Below are 13,587 nucleotides of genomic sequence, written 5' to 3'. Positions count from 1 at the left end.
CTTTCCTCCACATGGTAAAACATATTAGCCAGTTTTCAGAGAAACAACTGCGGTTCCTTCAGCCCATTTAAAAGTGTAAGTGCTCAGCTATTCCAGAAGCTGAATGCTCATTTCCAAATTATGGCCCTTTATAACCTGGCTGAAAATACTTCTTTCCCTTGTTTTTAGGAAAACATTACTCATTTTCATTTTCTAGAGATTTTCAGGGGTTAACAATCAATATCTGCTATGTATCTGATTTTTTTGTTGTTGTTAATTTATATTATTAGTATTAGTATTACACCAACAATTCTAAAAGAACATGCACTGTTGCAAATTTTTAGTGAGTAGCAGATAGTGGACATGTTGCTCATCATAGTATGAGTCATTGATTTAGCTCATAGCTGTGCATCTTCAGAATATGAGCATTTCTTAAACTCTTATTATATCACATTTGATAGTGGTCAAAGTCCAAAGCTTCCCAAACTGACATGGAATGAATGGGCTTTTATGGTCATCTTCCTGCTGAAGACCACATCAAAGGGACTAAATTATCTAAGACACCTGCTTCCTATTTAACATTAAGTATCTAAACATTAGGGGCTAAGTTTGTCATGGTAGTTTTCCTCTAGATTCTTTGAGAAACATAAGAACCTCCAGAAGACAATTCATCTGACTTATCTTAGAACAGAATCAATTGCCCTCTGGAACTGAAAAATTCTATCTGAAACTAAAATGACAGTCTCCAGCTTCGGCTAGTTATCGCACTCTAGAGAGTCCTAACCCAAGCAAAGTCCAGTAAATTCTACCCCACATAATTTAACCACAATTTAGTGTTAAACTATGCCTCATTCCACAGGCAGTTCTACCAAATCAAACTAAAAGCCTGAGGAAAAGGTACCATTTAATTACTGGGTAATGGTTCAAAGCTGCACCAGGGAAGGTTTAGACTGAACACTAAGAAGCTTTTCTTTACCAAGACAACAGTCAAACATTGGAACAAACTTCCTGGAGAGGTCTCTAAGCTTATCAGATTTTAGGAGACATTTAGACACTGTCTTTATTTACATGTTTTAATTAGGTCTGCCCTGAATTGGTCAGGTTGCCAGATGAGATGATCATTGTATGTCCCATTCAACTGAAATAGCCTATTTCATTCTACACATTTTCTCATGAAAAATACCAATGCAGATTTCGCTACATAAAATATCAGCCTGGGAACACTCTCCCATTGCCTGGAGCAAGTACACACTTCTTCAGTCATGTTCCACCTCCAGAATCTCGAGATGAGACCCAGGCTACACCACTTTACCTTGTTCTTTTTCCCTAATTTCTGCAGGAAAGACACACAGGTTTATGAGCTGCCCAGGAGCCATGATATGTTCCAAGATGATCCCAGGCTGGGTGCCTGGAGAACTGGAACCCCAGGAGGAGCTGCAACATGCACTTCCATACAGATTACTACTGTATGTATATTGTATTGTCCTGTATGTATATATGTGTATTGTACTGTTCTTAAAAATACAAGTAAAGCCCAGCATCTAGAGTTGCCCAGGGAAAAGCCTTATCCAGAGAGAGACCTCTGATGTGCAATATACCCCATAACAAAGAGAAATATTTAATTCTTTCTCTTCAGCTGTTATCTGCAAAACATTAGTTTTCAGTCTTCGTAAAGGGCTCATCTCTTTGATATAAACTCAGAGAATTTTTAAGATTTCATTCTCCGTTTTATATATAATAATGATATATTTTTCAACTGATGGGAAAATTACTTTTTTTTTTTTTTTAATACAGGCTCTTTCCTGTATTGCAAGAAGAAAAAGGAAACATAAAAAAGAAAGAAAACAAGAAATAGAACTTCTGGAACTAGAATAATTATATTAGAAAGAGACTGTAGAAGAAAGAGTATTTCAAATTTTTTAAAAAATTGGATTTTCCAGTTTTTTGAAACACTTTTCTCATCATTTAAGGAGGGCAACAAGACAAAATTTTTGTGTTTATGTATCAAAAATTGAGGCTAGCCTTGTGGGAAAAAAAATGCAATTGTTTCCTTTCACAACAGTTTCTCAGCCTGAAAGAAAATGCCCAAGTGTGCCTTGTAAAACCTCAGCCATGCTCATAATCATCTCATAATTCTCCTAATATATTCATGAACATCCTCTTTTGTTGTGGTATGCCCAGGAACACAAGCCCGTATTTTTTATATGAAGTGAAAAAATTTACTGATTTACCTAAGTTGTCATTGCCTTTTTCCCCCTTCCTCTCCTGCAGGCTACACAGAACCAAAACAGTCAATTCTAAATCAGCATGATCAGTATTCATCTTATTTAGACACATTTTTTTCCCTATATTCCCTATATTCTCATTTTTCCCCTATATTTATTCACTATATTCTTTCTATGCTTAATTCTTCATATCAACCTATTCCCACTAATATGCAAACAAATTAGGAAAATAATACCTGGTTTTTGTATTCTAAAGGTAAATAATTTCAAAATTAGATTTCTTAACATTTAAATTCTGAGTACTTCTAATTCATTATTCATGTATGACCTTATTAGATCTATGTAACTGAACAAAATACAAAACCTCAAGTATGCCACATTTTAAAAAATCAATTAGTTTTCTGCCATTTTTCATCTGGCTTTTTTTTTGCTTAGTGACTAATTCCATAACTATTAGGAAGTCAGTATCACAATTTTTTACAATAGTGAGATTAAATATGCAAACAGAGGTGGACAAATAAAAATATCTCCTTCCTCCACTGTTTTTTTTTTCTAACATAAAGATTAACTATTAACAGCTCAAGATGTGGAAAAGTAGCTGCTACTTTTGAACTTGGTTTCCTGTAGATGACAGTACCTCAGCGGGTAATTGGGTTAGGATTTTGGCACATGAAGAAGGCAAACTTACAGAAAATGTTTGGAGGTGAAGATAAACTTTTTTTTCTCTTTCAGGAAAGCCTTGTGAAAGTTTTTCTGTAACTACTTAATCACCCAAGTTATTCAGTTCCCTTTGTTTCCTTATGGTTTTTCATTATACATGATAATCACATATAGGTTATTTCATCTGACAATTGGAAACTTATTATTCATAACTTTCTTAATCATAACTGGCTTTCTGTATAGTTATTTTTATTACTCTCAAAAAAAAAAAGAGGGGGGGTATTTTTTTTTTTTAAAAAAAAGAGCAGTTTAGAATTTTTCCTTTTATTTATATAGACCTTGGGGAGCAGAAAGAGGAGTTGCAAAAATATGGTAGTGACTACATATTAGGGAAAAGTACTTGCTCTTTGATAATATGCTACTCTGTTAACAGGAAGAACCACCCATATTTCCAGTAGCAATATATATTTTAATGGCCATCAGAATCATGTCTCTTAAAATCACAGGTTGCCGTATGTGAAAGACAGAGACCTTCATTCACCTGTCACTGAACTGTTTGCAGTGGCTTAGGTCAATTTGCAGTCAGAAATTTGAATTGAAGTTTGCTATTGCCTCAGAATAGCTTTTCAGCTCTGGGAAATGAAGGAAAAAGGAGGAAAACATACAATATCTGGACAAACTAGAAGGCAAAAAAATAGAGGGGACTGAAGGTGACTAGTATTTTCCTTTCAGTGGTGCTAGGTCTGTAAGCAGGTTATGGTAGCTATTGTACTGAATCAGTGTTTATGGCAGCAAATAAACAGCTAAAAAAGTCGAGAAAAGAACTGGCTTTTCCAAAGCATCATTACTGAAGAGGTATGAAATGAATCCTGAGAATTGCCCCCACCATGGAGAAAAAGAAAATTCCAGCTGCTGCAAAGAGACAGGCCTAAAAGTCTAACAACAAAGGCATTAGCTCTGAGGACAAGAGCCTTAGGCTTCTTTAGCAAAACAGCAAAAAAAACTTCCTAACTCCAACCAAAGCAGATAAACCCATATTCTGACAAACTTTTAAGAAGAAATCTCATCAAAGCAATCATAATTGATTTTTCCCTTTTTGTGACCTCTTCTTTTCCTACAGAAGTATAATCCAGGCCCACATTTTTACTTACCATTTGTTAAACCCTCTTAATACACATAAAGTGGCAAGTATTCTGTAACACTAATTGTGTCACGCAGTAGTAACCAGGAAAAATTTCAAAATACACACAATTCTTGTTCTAGTTCTAGTTCTGGTTCTGGTTCTATTATTATTATTAAATATCTATCTGATTCCTTTTGATTATATTATATATGCACATACATTTTACATGCATATAATTGTATTTGCATTGGCATTTACAAAGTTCAGTGTGAGCAGCATTCCAGCAGGGCTGTCTTCAGAAGAAACACATCTGAAAGTGGATTCAGTGAGGCAACTTTAAAACAAACATTTAGGAAGCATCCTTCCTTCAAAGAATGTCAAAATGTTTTGGAGACTTATAAATACAGAAACTGAGACATATAGAGCTCTCTGTGGAGAGCAGGAATATAATTTAATCAGTGCATGCTACATTTGACCACGACTAATGTGTACCAGAAATTTACTGCCTATGTAAGGAATATTTCACTAAAATTACATAGATGCTCAAACACCTGTATAACCAGTCTAGCATATTATGGCCTGACACTACAAACTATTAAATACATAAAAGAAAAATCAGTCATGAGTACATGTGCTGGGGTGCAGGGGGGAGTGTGTTTCAACACATGCATATGTGTCTTCAGAGTACATTTTCATCTTTTGTATGTTGATGAATTTTGTTGACCCTGACAAGATACAATGTCATAGTTTTAGGAAGTTTGTGTGTTTAATGCTTATCTGAAGAATTTGTTTTTCTTCTGTTTCTCTTAGCCACCAAAATGCAAAGATGACAGCATTTGTTGTTGATGTGCCTCTGTTGTCAGGCATTGTATATGATGACCTTTAAATATATTTCTGTTAATATAAATTTGAAGCAATAATATGAAAAGCGTCAAATGAAGGAAAGGAACTCCCTGAAGCTCTGTCAAATTTTTTTAGTAAATCACAGTTATCCAGTATAGAAAGAACCAGATCATACTGTAATGACATACATCAAATGCTTACCATACTCTGCGGTTTCTATGTAGAAACATGGTCATTCCATGTAATTGACAAAAATGCTTGTTTGCTGTCCTCTGAGTGAAGAGCTTAGCAAAGTATACAGACTTAGTGCAACTGATTTCAGGGAGAAATACATATTAGATTATCATGCATTTGATCATTGCTGTTAGTTGAAGGTATCAACTCTACTATCCCCAGTGCTTACCTGAGAAGGTCTGGCACACAGCTTATTATGTTCAAACAATTGTAAAGTATGCTGAGAAAAGTGTGAGGGACCAGGAAGTCCAATCCCAGTACAACTCTCTTCCCATGCTTCTTTAGTCTTCTCAGCTTACGTCTTCTTTGTGCACCCAATTTCCTGTGCACTTTTTTTTTTTTTTAACTTGTTGGTAACATGTCAGGTTGGTATCATACCTACCCTAGTTGTTTTCACTTTATTCCCAGAGGAACAGCTCCATCCCTTACGATCTGGAAGAACTTTACATTCCTCCCCTTCAAGACATGGTTGCATGTGGCACCACCATTTCTGCTCCACTATTGAAGCTATAAGAGAAGAAAACAAATGTATTTGTATTTTGTTGAAATGGACACTTTTGGATGCCATTACGTTACAGCATTTCTTTTATTTTCCAGGAAAATATGAGAAATATGTTGACTAGATAGCTAGTCTGTGCTTTTCAGCCACCTCAGAACCTCCACAGGAAATTAGGTTTCCAATTTGTAAAAGGTGCTATGTGCTTCAGTCAATCTCTTCACAGCATTTCTTTCCAACTTCATTTTTATCTTGCTCAGCCAGATTTCAAAGTTTTAAGTAGCATCTCCTCTTTTGCTTGGTCTATAATATAGCCTAGCATAACTTGATTAAATTTATTCCTCAATGATGATATATTTACAGCTTCTCTGTCAGCCAACAACATATCAGCATTAAAGAGATCATGTAAAGGGTGATTCCTGACACTCTTTCAGAGAAAGAGCTGTGAAAAAACAGCTAGTATATTCCCAAATAAAACAGATGAGCCCACACCAGAATTGTTAAGACACTAAAATTGCACTGTGAATAAAAATAATAGTGTAGGTCTAAAAAGATTTAAAAACAGACTGTGTTCTGTTTGTTTGCTTGCTTCTTTCCAGTGAGATAAATATATAAATTAGATTTAAGACTGTGGCACATGAAAATTATATGCTTATGTAGGTTTTGCATAAATACTTTTAATTAAGTGAATTTCATACGACTCCAAGAGTCCTCTTTTAGTTAGATCAAATTTAGCCTCTCAAGAGGCCTCTTTCATTGGCATCTAATAACTTTGCTTAGCATTTCCAGAGACTAATAGCAAACAATGATTTTTTCCATCTTCTTCCCATTCACCTTGGACACCCCCTCCAAAATGCAGCTTTCCTACCCTTATTTTAAATAGTTAACTGTAATGAAGTGGCCTTAAGTGGCCCTTATGACCTTAAGCCAGCAAAAACTCCTAGGAACACAAAGAAAGGAAGCAATAGAAGGAGTCGCACCATCAACACAAGAAGGAGCTGCCCGGGTGGTACCTGCTACCTGCCCAGGGAAGCAGGAACACTTCACTGTCTGTGATCTTTCTTCTATCTTATTCTTATTGCAGCATCTGTGAAGAGCCACCACTTCACATGTCCCAGTTTTAACATGGTGAGCTGTGAAAATAAGAAGATGAATGATTTGGTAACTTTGAGAAGTAACATCATATTGTTTCATTTGGGTTTTTTAATTAGAAATGCATTAAACTTGGCTCTGTAAGGCAATCTGCCACACATGAAATGAAAATTGCAATGATATTAACACTAGAATGAAGAGTTGGTCTCTTCTCCAAATGAGGTATAACTATCTCAGAAAGAAAACACTGGCTAAAGAAGAACAGTTGGATAAGGCTGTGTATGGGCCTGTTCCAGTGAAGCAGGAAGCAGAAACATAAACTAACCTAGAAACTACATTAATTTCCCATAAACAGCTGTGTGTCACTACCAATATGTTTTTTTTTTCTTTTTCCCTATGAGAGAAAGTTTGAAATGAATGTATATCAATGCTAAAATACCCATACATGCATATGTTTTCAGAATCCATGCCTCCAGTCTTGATGCCCAGAAGACACTTTGAGATGGCATCCCAAAACTTTCCTACAGGAGGACAGAGAGCAACCAGCAGGACACAGGGAAAACCCTCAAATGAAATCCAGAAATAAAATCTACTAAGGAAACACACTTTAAATTTTTCTACCTGGCACTGCAAAGTTTGGGAACATGGGGAACCAAATTTTTCAAACAAGGAAGGCAAAAGGACAATCTTCATTATTCCATATCTGTACCTATCACTCCTATTCATGCTGCTCTGATTACCAGAATCATACTGCTGGAGCCCAATGAGAAGACCAATTTGGTAAGAGGAGAGTTACCAAAACACCCTTTCCGGTTCAGCAGCCTGTTACCAAAGGATCTGGAGTTTGGGAAAAGTTTTAACAAAACTTTCAGCAGTTGCTTATACAAGACCAGATATTCCTGTGTCCTGATATTCCTGATAGTTAATTACCATCAGAAGAATGAGAAAAAAGTCTGAACTTTAGCTGATATTGACCTACAACCTTGTATGGCAGGAATACTAATTAAGTGAAGCAATATGTGTCTGCTCCTTTAGTTCTGCTGCTACTAAACTTTTTTGTGTACTTTATGCAAAGCATGTGTACTGAATGCTTCAGCTACCTTTAATATTCCTGATGTCAAACGAGAGCTTCTACAAGGAGAAAGCCCTAAGAACAGGAGCCCAACACTGATGTCTGGATTCACTCTGTTGTTAGTTCACAGTGTCAGCTCCTAAAAGGCCAGAGGAAGGAACAAAACTAGATGTGGGCAATGGACCCCATGAATTTCTAGAGGCAAAAGCCACAGATAGCAATTAGACTTGAGTCTCCATCAACAAAATATAAACTGCTGGACATTTCATTGGGGAATTATGCATTGTTCAGCATAACAGGTTCCAGTGAATGGTCTGTGGTCTTTGTCATCACTCAATGCATTGTACTATGTCAGGTTTGATTATACTCCACCACATCACGCTGTGCTACAGCTGAAATGATAAAACACAATGCAAGCAATTAACCTATGATCCATCATATTTTGATATGTGGAAATGTTACATTTAAATCAAACATCTAGGAGGAAAAAAAAAACCTCTTTATATACAAACACTGATTTTCTTCACTTTCTAACTGTAATTTTTAATTCAATAGAGGATGAGGAAAGCAATTCATACTATCTGCCTGAACTTTGCAATCTCTGTTATTTTATACCTTTAATGACATTGAGCAAACATTTTTACAACTATGAGCATGGGCTGCCCCAAAAATTACTTTTAATTCTTTTCCAAACAATTCCACTTGTATACATGCCAATAAAACAATTTAAATAAATACTTTTTTCTTAATAAAACAGTTGTAAAGTTCTCTATTTGCGAATAGGAAAAAAATTATTCTAGGTTATATTGGTTATGTATAATATATAGCAGAACAAACACATCCTGCTTTTGCAGGTTCACATTAACTTTAATTTTTATAGGCAATTACATGCCTCATACCCACTCATCCTAACACAAATTCAATAAATTGTTTTTTATGAAAGGTACATAAAAAAACCTAGATGCTGAATCTACAAAAGAAAGTAAATTTAGTGGTAGGATTAAGAAGATAAGGTAAGAAGGTAAGAACTTCAAAACACTTACTTTTTCACTATATTAGTTTTAATTTGTATTCTGTATATCACTGATCCTGAAATTCATTGTTCTCACTCTCTTATCATATAACTTTACACTGCTTTACTGTGTCTACAGAAATGCCATGATACCGCTAAGGGAAAACAAAGTACAATGTACACCTGTAGCCATCAAGAATGAAAGCCAGTTAAAAGAGCTATTGTAAAAAATAAAAAATAATAATTTTTTTTTTTAATAGTTTTTAAAGCCTCCTCTATAGTATTTAGGGGGAGAAAATCAGGCATTGTAAAAATTTTATGGAAAAAGAGTGCAATGAAATTAAACAGTCACATACAATACAGAAAAGCATTTCAAAGGGTGAAAAGACATATGAAAAATGGAAGAGAACAAAATATAACCACATACTATAGATAGTATTTGGGGAATCTTTAATAAAGATGCTTTGAAATTTTCTGGGTATAAAACAAAAACATCTTAGAAAAACACAAAGATATTTCAAACACTGAGAAATCTAGGCTAACCATCATCTAGTTTCTATTTGACATCTAGAAACTGCCAAGAAAATTCCTGGAGAGGAAATTTGAGGATTTCAGGTCCTTAAGCTATCAAATAATTAAGTTCCACTGCAGTAAGAACAGTATCTGTCACATTTGTGTGAAATTAAAGCTTCTATGCAGTAGATAAAGGATTCCCTACAACCTAAAACAAATTACCTCATTAAGCCACTAGATCATTCCACAAAAGGAGGATAGTACTTTGGGAGATTCACATTTTGTCTTTGTTTCTTTTCCTCTTAGCACAGACTTCAAAGTAGGCTGCTTGCTTTGCAGAAATTGTTTGAGGAACCGAATGTCATTTCTGTAATCCTACAGAAATTCTTTATTCAAAGCCACTGCAAACAGTATTTCATTTGCTGCTAATGCAAGTAGCCCTTCCTGCAATCACTGTGGAGAGGTACTGAATAAAGAGAATCAGAGATCTCTCTGTGTACAGATTGAAAAGTTTTCCTGATGATTATACAAAACATAATATACATATAAATTATGTTCCAGAAGATCTAACACTGTATCATAAGAGGCTGGAAAACAGGCATAACTATATCTCACCCATTAATAACATATCCTGTAATTAACCTGCCTCTTTTACAGCTTTTTTTCATGTAGCAAAATCATCAATACCTATCTCATAAATCATAACCAGAAACTTCAGTGATCAGTCTCGTGTTCCTGGAAAAAACTAAAACTAGACAATTACTAGTCTTCATTTGAGATAAAACTCATCTTGTTCTTTCATTGTTCCTTTATATTTCTTTCCTTCACATGAATAAAATTTCAGTCACATTTGCACAGTGTATCTGGCACTAAATTATGACCCTTACTCTTCTACTTTTGTGGGAAGATTGCTCCAGGGAAGAGTGGAATTTACTATTCAAGATTATTATTTTGCAATTCAATTCACAAATATGAATATAAGGTATTTAGTGTAGGTATGCAAACCTTGCATTGAATCAAGAAAATCTCAATACCATCATTCATCATGATCACCTTTTCCTAGCCTCAAGACTTAAACATTGATGCTCAATTCTGCCACCCGTCTGCTCAGTTATTTGTATCTTTTCTTTCCTGAAAGTTGCACAGGTCATGCATGAACACATACACTTGCCATTGACAAAGAGGAAGAGAGCATGTTGCGAAGAGCTAGACAAAATAAAGTCACAGCCTGTTTCTGTCTTCAGGATCTCCATCAATGCACTGGCCACATATAAATAGCAAGGAAGAAATATCAAAAAGGTTCTATTATAGGCTCTCTGCAAAGACACTGGCACAGCTGGGTGATACAGTTCAATCCATCTAATGACTAACAGCTACTGGAAGCAAAAGATCCCTTGTCCAGCAAGACATCCCTTGGTTGCATGAACACTGTCATTTGATAGTGTAAGCCAGGGATTTGGACTGGAAGAAAAATTTCCTGTTTTTTAGGGTTAGTTCTCTATCAATTTAGCTCCTACAACTGGGTGCAGAGACCAGTGAAAAGCATTTTCAGCCAAAGGGAAGAGGAGGGAGCTGGCAGCCACCTGATTAACTACTGCAGAAACCAGTTCCTATATCAGCTTGAAAGAACTGCAGCTCTGTACTCTTACATGAAATAAATGAATCTTATTTTATTCTATTTCAGGTAATGTTTTTGAGGTCACAAAGACTATTTAAAATCTGCAAAGCTTTGTTCGTTTGAGTCTATGGTATAGTTGAAAAAAGAAGCATCAGCCATAAATAGAAGAATGGAAATTACATTTAGCCACGAGTCTCAATCCACATTGCATCTAATATATTATACACTTTAGACTTTTTGTCATCTAGGCTAGGATCAGAAAGATGTCCCATATGAAATACTACAGCAATCCAGTCTTTAAAAGTAGGTACATAAGCATTTTTTATTCATGTAAATCATATCCACATTAATGATTATAATGGAATTACTCTTTTAAATAATCATCTGTAAGGAAAAACAGACAGTATTTCAGACATTGCCAAATTACTTCATTCATTTCCCTGAGTGATTAGGCACTATTGTATACCACAATATTAAAACAAATGTGTGATTGGGTGCTATTGGGAAAATAAATAAAATTAGTGGTTATATTATCCCATTTTCCCAGAACAAGTTCTACATCACCGTCCTACCCTTAAATGACCAGGGGGAAAAAAGAGGGCTTTCTTGTTCACATAGTTTATTTGCTTTGTTCATACTGATTGACAAGGAAAAGTGTAGGTTCTTTTTCTGCTATACTTCAGTAATTTCAGTAGGTCATATCAGTCTCAGTGTGTCACTGTAGAGAGGAAGGATACAAATGAACTTGCAAAATCTCCCTCACACACACAAAACACACACTCCCACACAATATTATTGCATTTTTTTCAATATTTTAATAAGTGTTAGTAGCTGCCATTTCTAAGCAATCAAAACCTTACATAACCACAGCCAAGTCAGGATTTCCATCTAAACTTCCTCTTTAAATGTCAGACTAAGATATATGAAAACAAATACACTATCCAATTTCTTCATTAAATTAGTTTTAACATACTTTGATATTTTCTATAATATCCATATAACAGCTGTTAGGGAAAAACTTGAATGCAGTTTACTTCCACTCTACCAGCAATGGTTCTGATATTACTGCAGTTCTGTGATGTAAGGACACAAGCAATGTGAAGCTTTTTGTTAAGGATGAAATCTTTGATTTGACTAGTCATTAGTGCAGTTGGGAAAAAAAAGCAGCCAAGATTTTGGCAACACAAGCTCCAGTTTTCTTTTGTGAAGACAAAACAAAGCACAACTCTATTTCAGCTCCATGGGCCAAAGGGAGAACTGGCAGCACAGACATCAGGAAAAGGTGTCTAACTCCCAAAGCAGCGCTGGTAGATACACATCAACAGCAACCTTAGTGAAAAAACCTTTAAAGATCAAATTCAAAGACTTTTGAACTCAATGTTTTTGGTTTGATGGGTGCTTTTTCAATCAGAATGTAAATGACAGAGTAATTTATTTTTTTTTCAATAAAGGTGATAGCTGGATTTGCAACTGAGATATTTATTCAGATGATTCAATATGCAGCACCTCTTACAGTGATTGAGTAAATGATGATATATAGTCTAGACACATGAAAACTATGGTGAATTAAGATTATGAAATCAAATAAAAACAAAGAGAATTGTATCCACAAGGGTGGTTTTTTTTATTTTGTACATTTTTTTAATTGATTTGAAAAACTTATGTTATTTTTTTTAATTGGGAAAATTATCAAAAACAAAGCTTTGTTTCTCTTTTAAAAACTTACTTGGTGTTTTTTTTTTTTCTGTTTGTTGTTTTTTTTTCCTTGTTTGGCCAGTGAACTGAAAAATCAATTACAGACACAGCAGTAATTCCTGTGTCCTCAGTGGTGACAATGAGGCATGACACAGTTGTGGTGCATCTCAGGAAAGGCACTCATGTTGCTTTATTTTCAGATGACACATGGGGTTGTACTACAGTAACAGCAGGACAAAAATGCTAATTTTGTGCTAACCTATTCTACACTATCACAGAATCATAGAATGGGTGAGGTTGGAAGGGACCACAGTGGGGCTCTGTCCTTTTGACAACCTCTCTTCAGATACTTATATGCATTGTATATATACAAGTATGTCAGGAGCCAGCTGTGTTTCCTTGTGGCCAAAAAGGCCAATGGTACCCTATGGTTAGTGGCCAGGTCGAGGGAGGTGATCCTGCCCCTCTACTCCACCCCAGTGAGGCATATCTGGAGAGCTGGGTCCAGTTCTGGGCTCCTCAGTGCAAGAGCTCCTGGAGTGGATCATACAAAGATGATTAAGGGACTGGAGCAGCTCTCTTACAAGGAAAAGCTGAAGGAGCTGGGCCTGTTCAGCCTTGAGAAGAGGCAACTGAGAGGCAACACTCATCAGTGCATGTATTATACATTCCCATACACTTATTTCTGAAAACCCTACAAACACATCTTATTGACAGGTCTTATTTACTGTATTCATGTTCCCATGCTTTGTGTCTCAGCTACAGTTATTAAAATTACTTGTTCACTTTGGGCACTTTGGGCACTGAAAATTCCAGATAGAGTACATTCTACTTACACCAGTGGAGAATCAATTTAGTTTAAAAGTACTGCCTTGATTTTCATTTCTCTTTTACTCTGATGTCTCTTGCATCTCGGAATAGATTCTCAGGTGAATTGCTAAAGAAACCATAGGTGATTGCTTGGAATATTTTGCAGTGCCACTTGTAGGCAACACACACAGAGAAAATACTGCTAACTGCAGCTC

General features: G+C 35.6%; 1 protein-coding gene across 2 annotated transcripts in view; it reads right to left on the bottom strand.

Annotated features, from left to right (window-relative positions):
- LOC131572754 (chemokine-like protein TAFA-2) overlaps positions 1 to 13,587 on the bottom strand; it is a 175,690-nt gene that overhangs the window by 15,712 nt on the left and 146,391 nt on the right. For both annotated transcript variants that reach the window (XR_009276045.1, XM_058826074.1), the window contains exons 3-4: positions 6,541 to 6,693; positions 5,447 to 5,571 (exon numbers count right to left, since the gene is read on the bottom strand). Coding sequence is in view for 1 of the 2 variants with exons in the window: in XM_058826074.1 (XP_058682057.1) it covers positions 5,447 to 5,571; positions 6,541 to 6,693 (278 nt within the window). In the remaining variant the exon portion in view is untranslated. The remainder of the gene's footprint in view (positions 1 to 5,446; positions 5,572 to 6,540; positions 6,694 to 13,587) is intronic.

The sequence above is a fragment of the Poecile atricapillus genome, chromosome Z (genome assembly GCF_030490865.1).
Source record: "Poecile atricapillus isolate bPoeAtr1 chromosome Z, bPoeAtr1.hap1, whole genome shotgun sequence".
In the NCBI taxonomy this organism is placed as follows: Eukaryota; Metazoa; Chordata; class Aves; order Passeriformes; family Paridae; genus Poecile; species Poecile atricapillus.
Note: the sequence above shows the minus strand (reverse complement) of the source record. Positions and strands in the feature narration are given on the sequence as shown.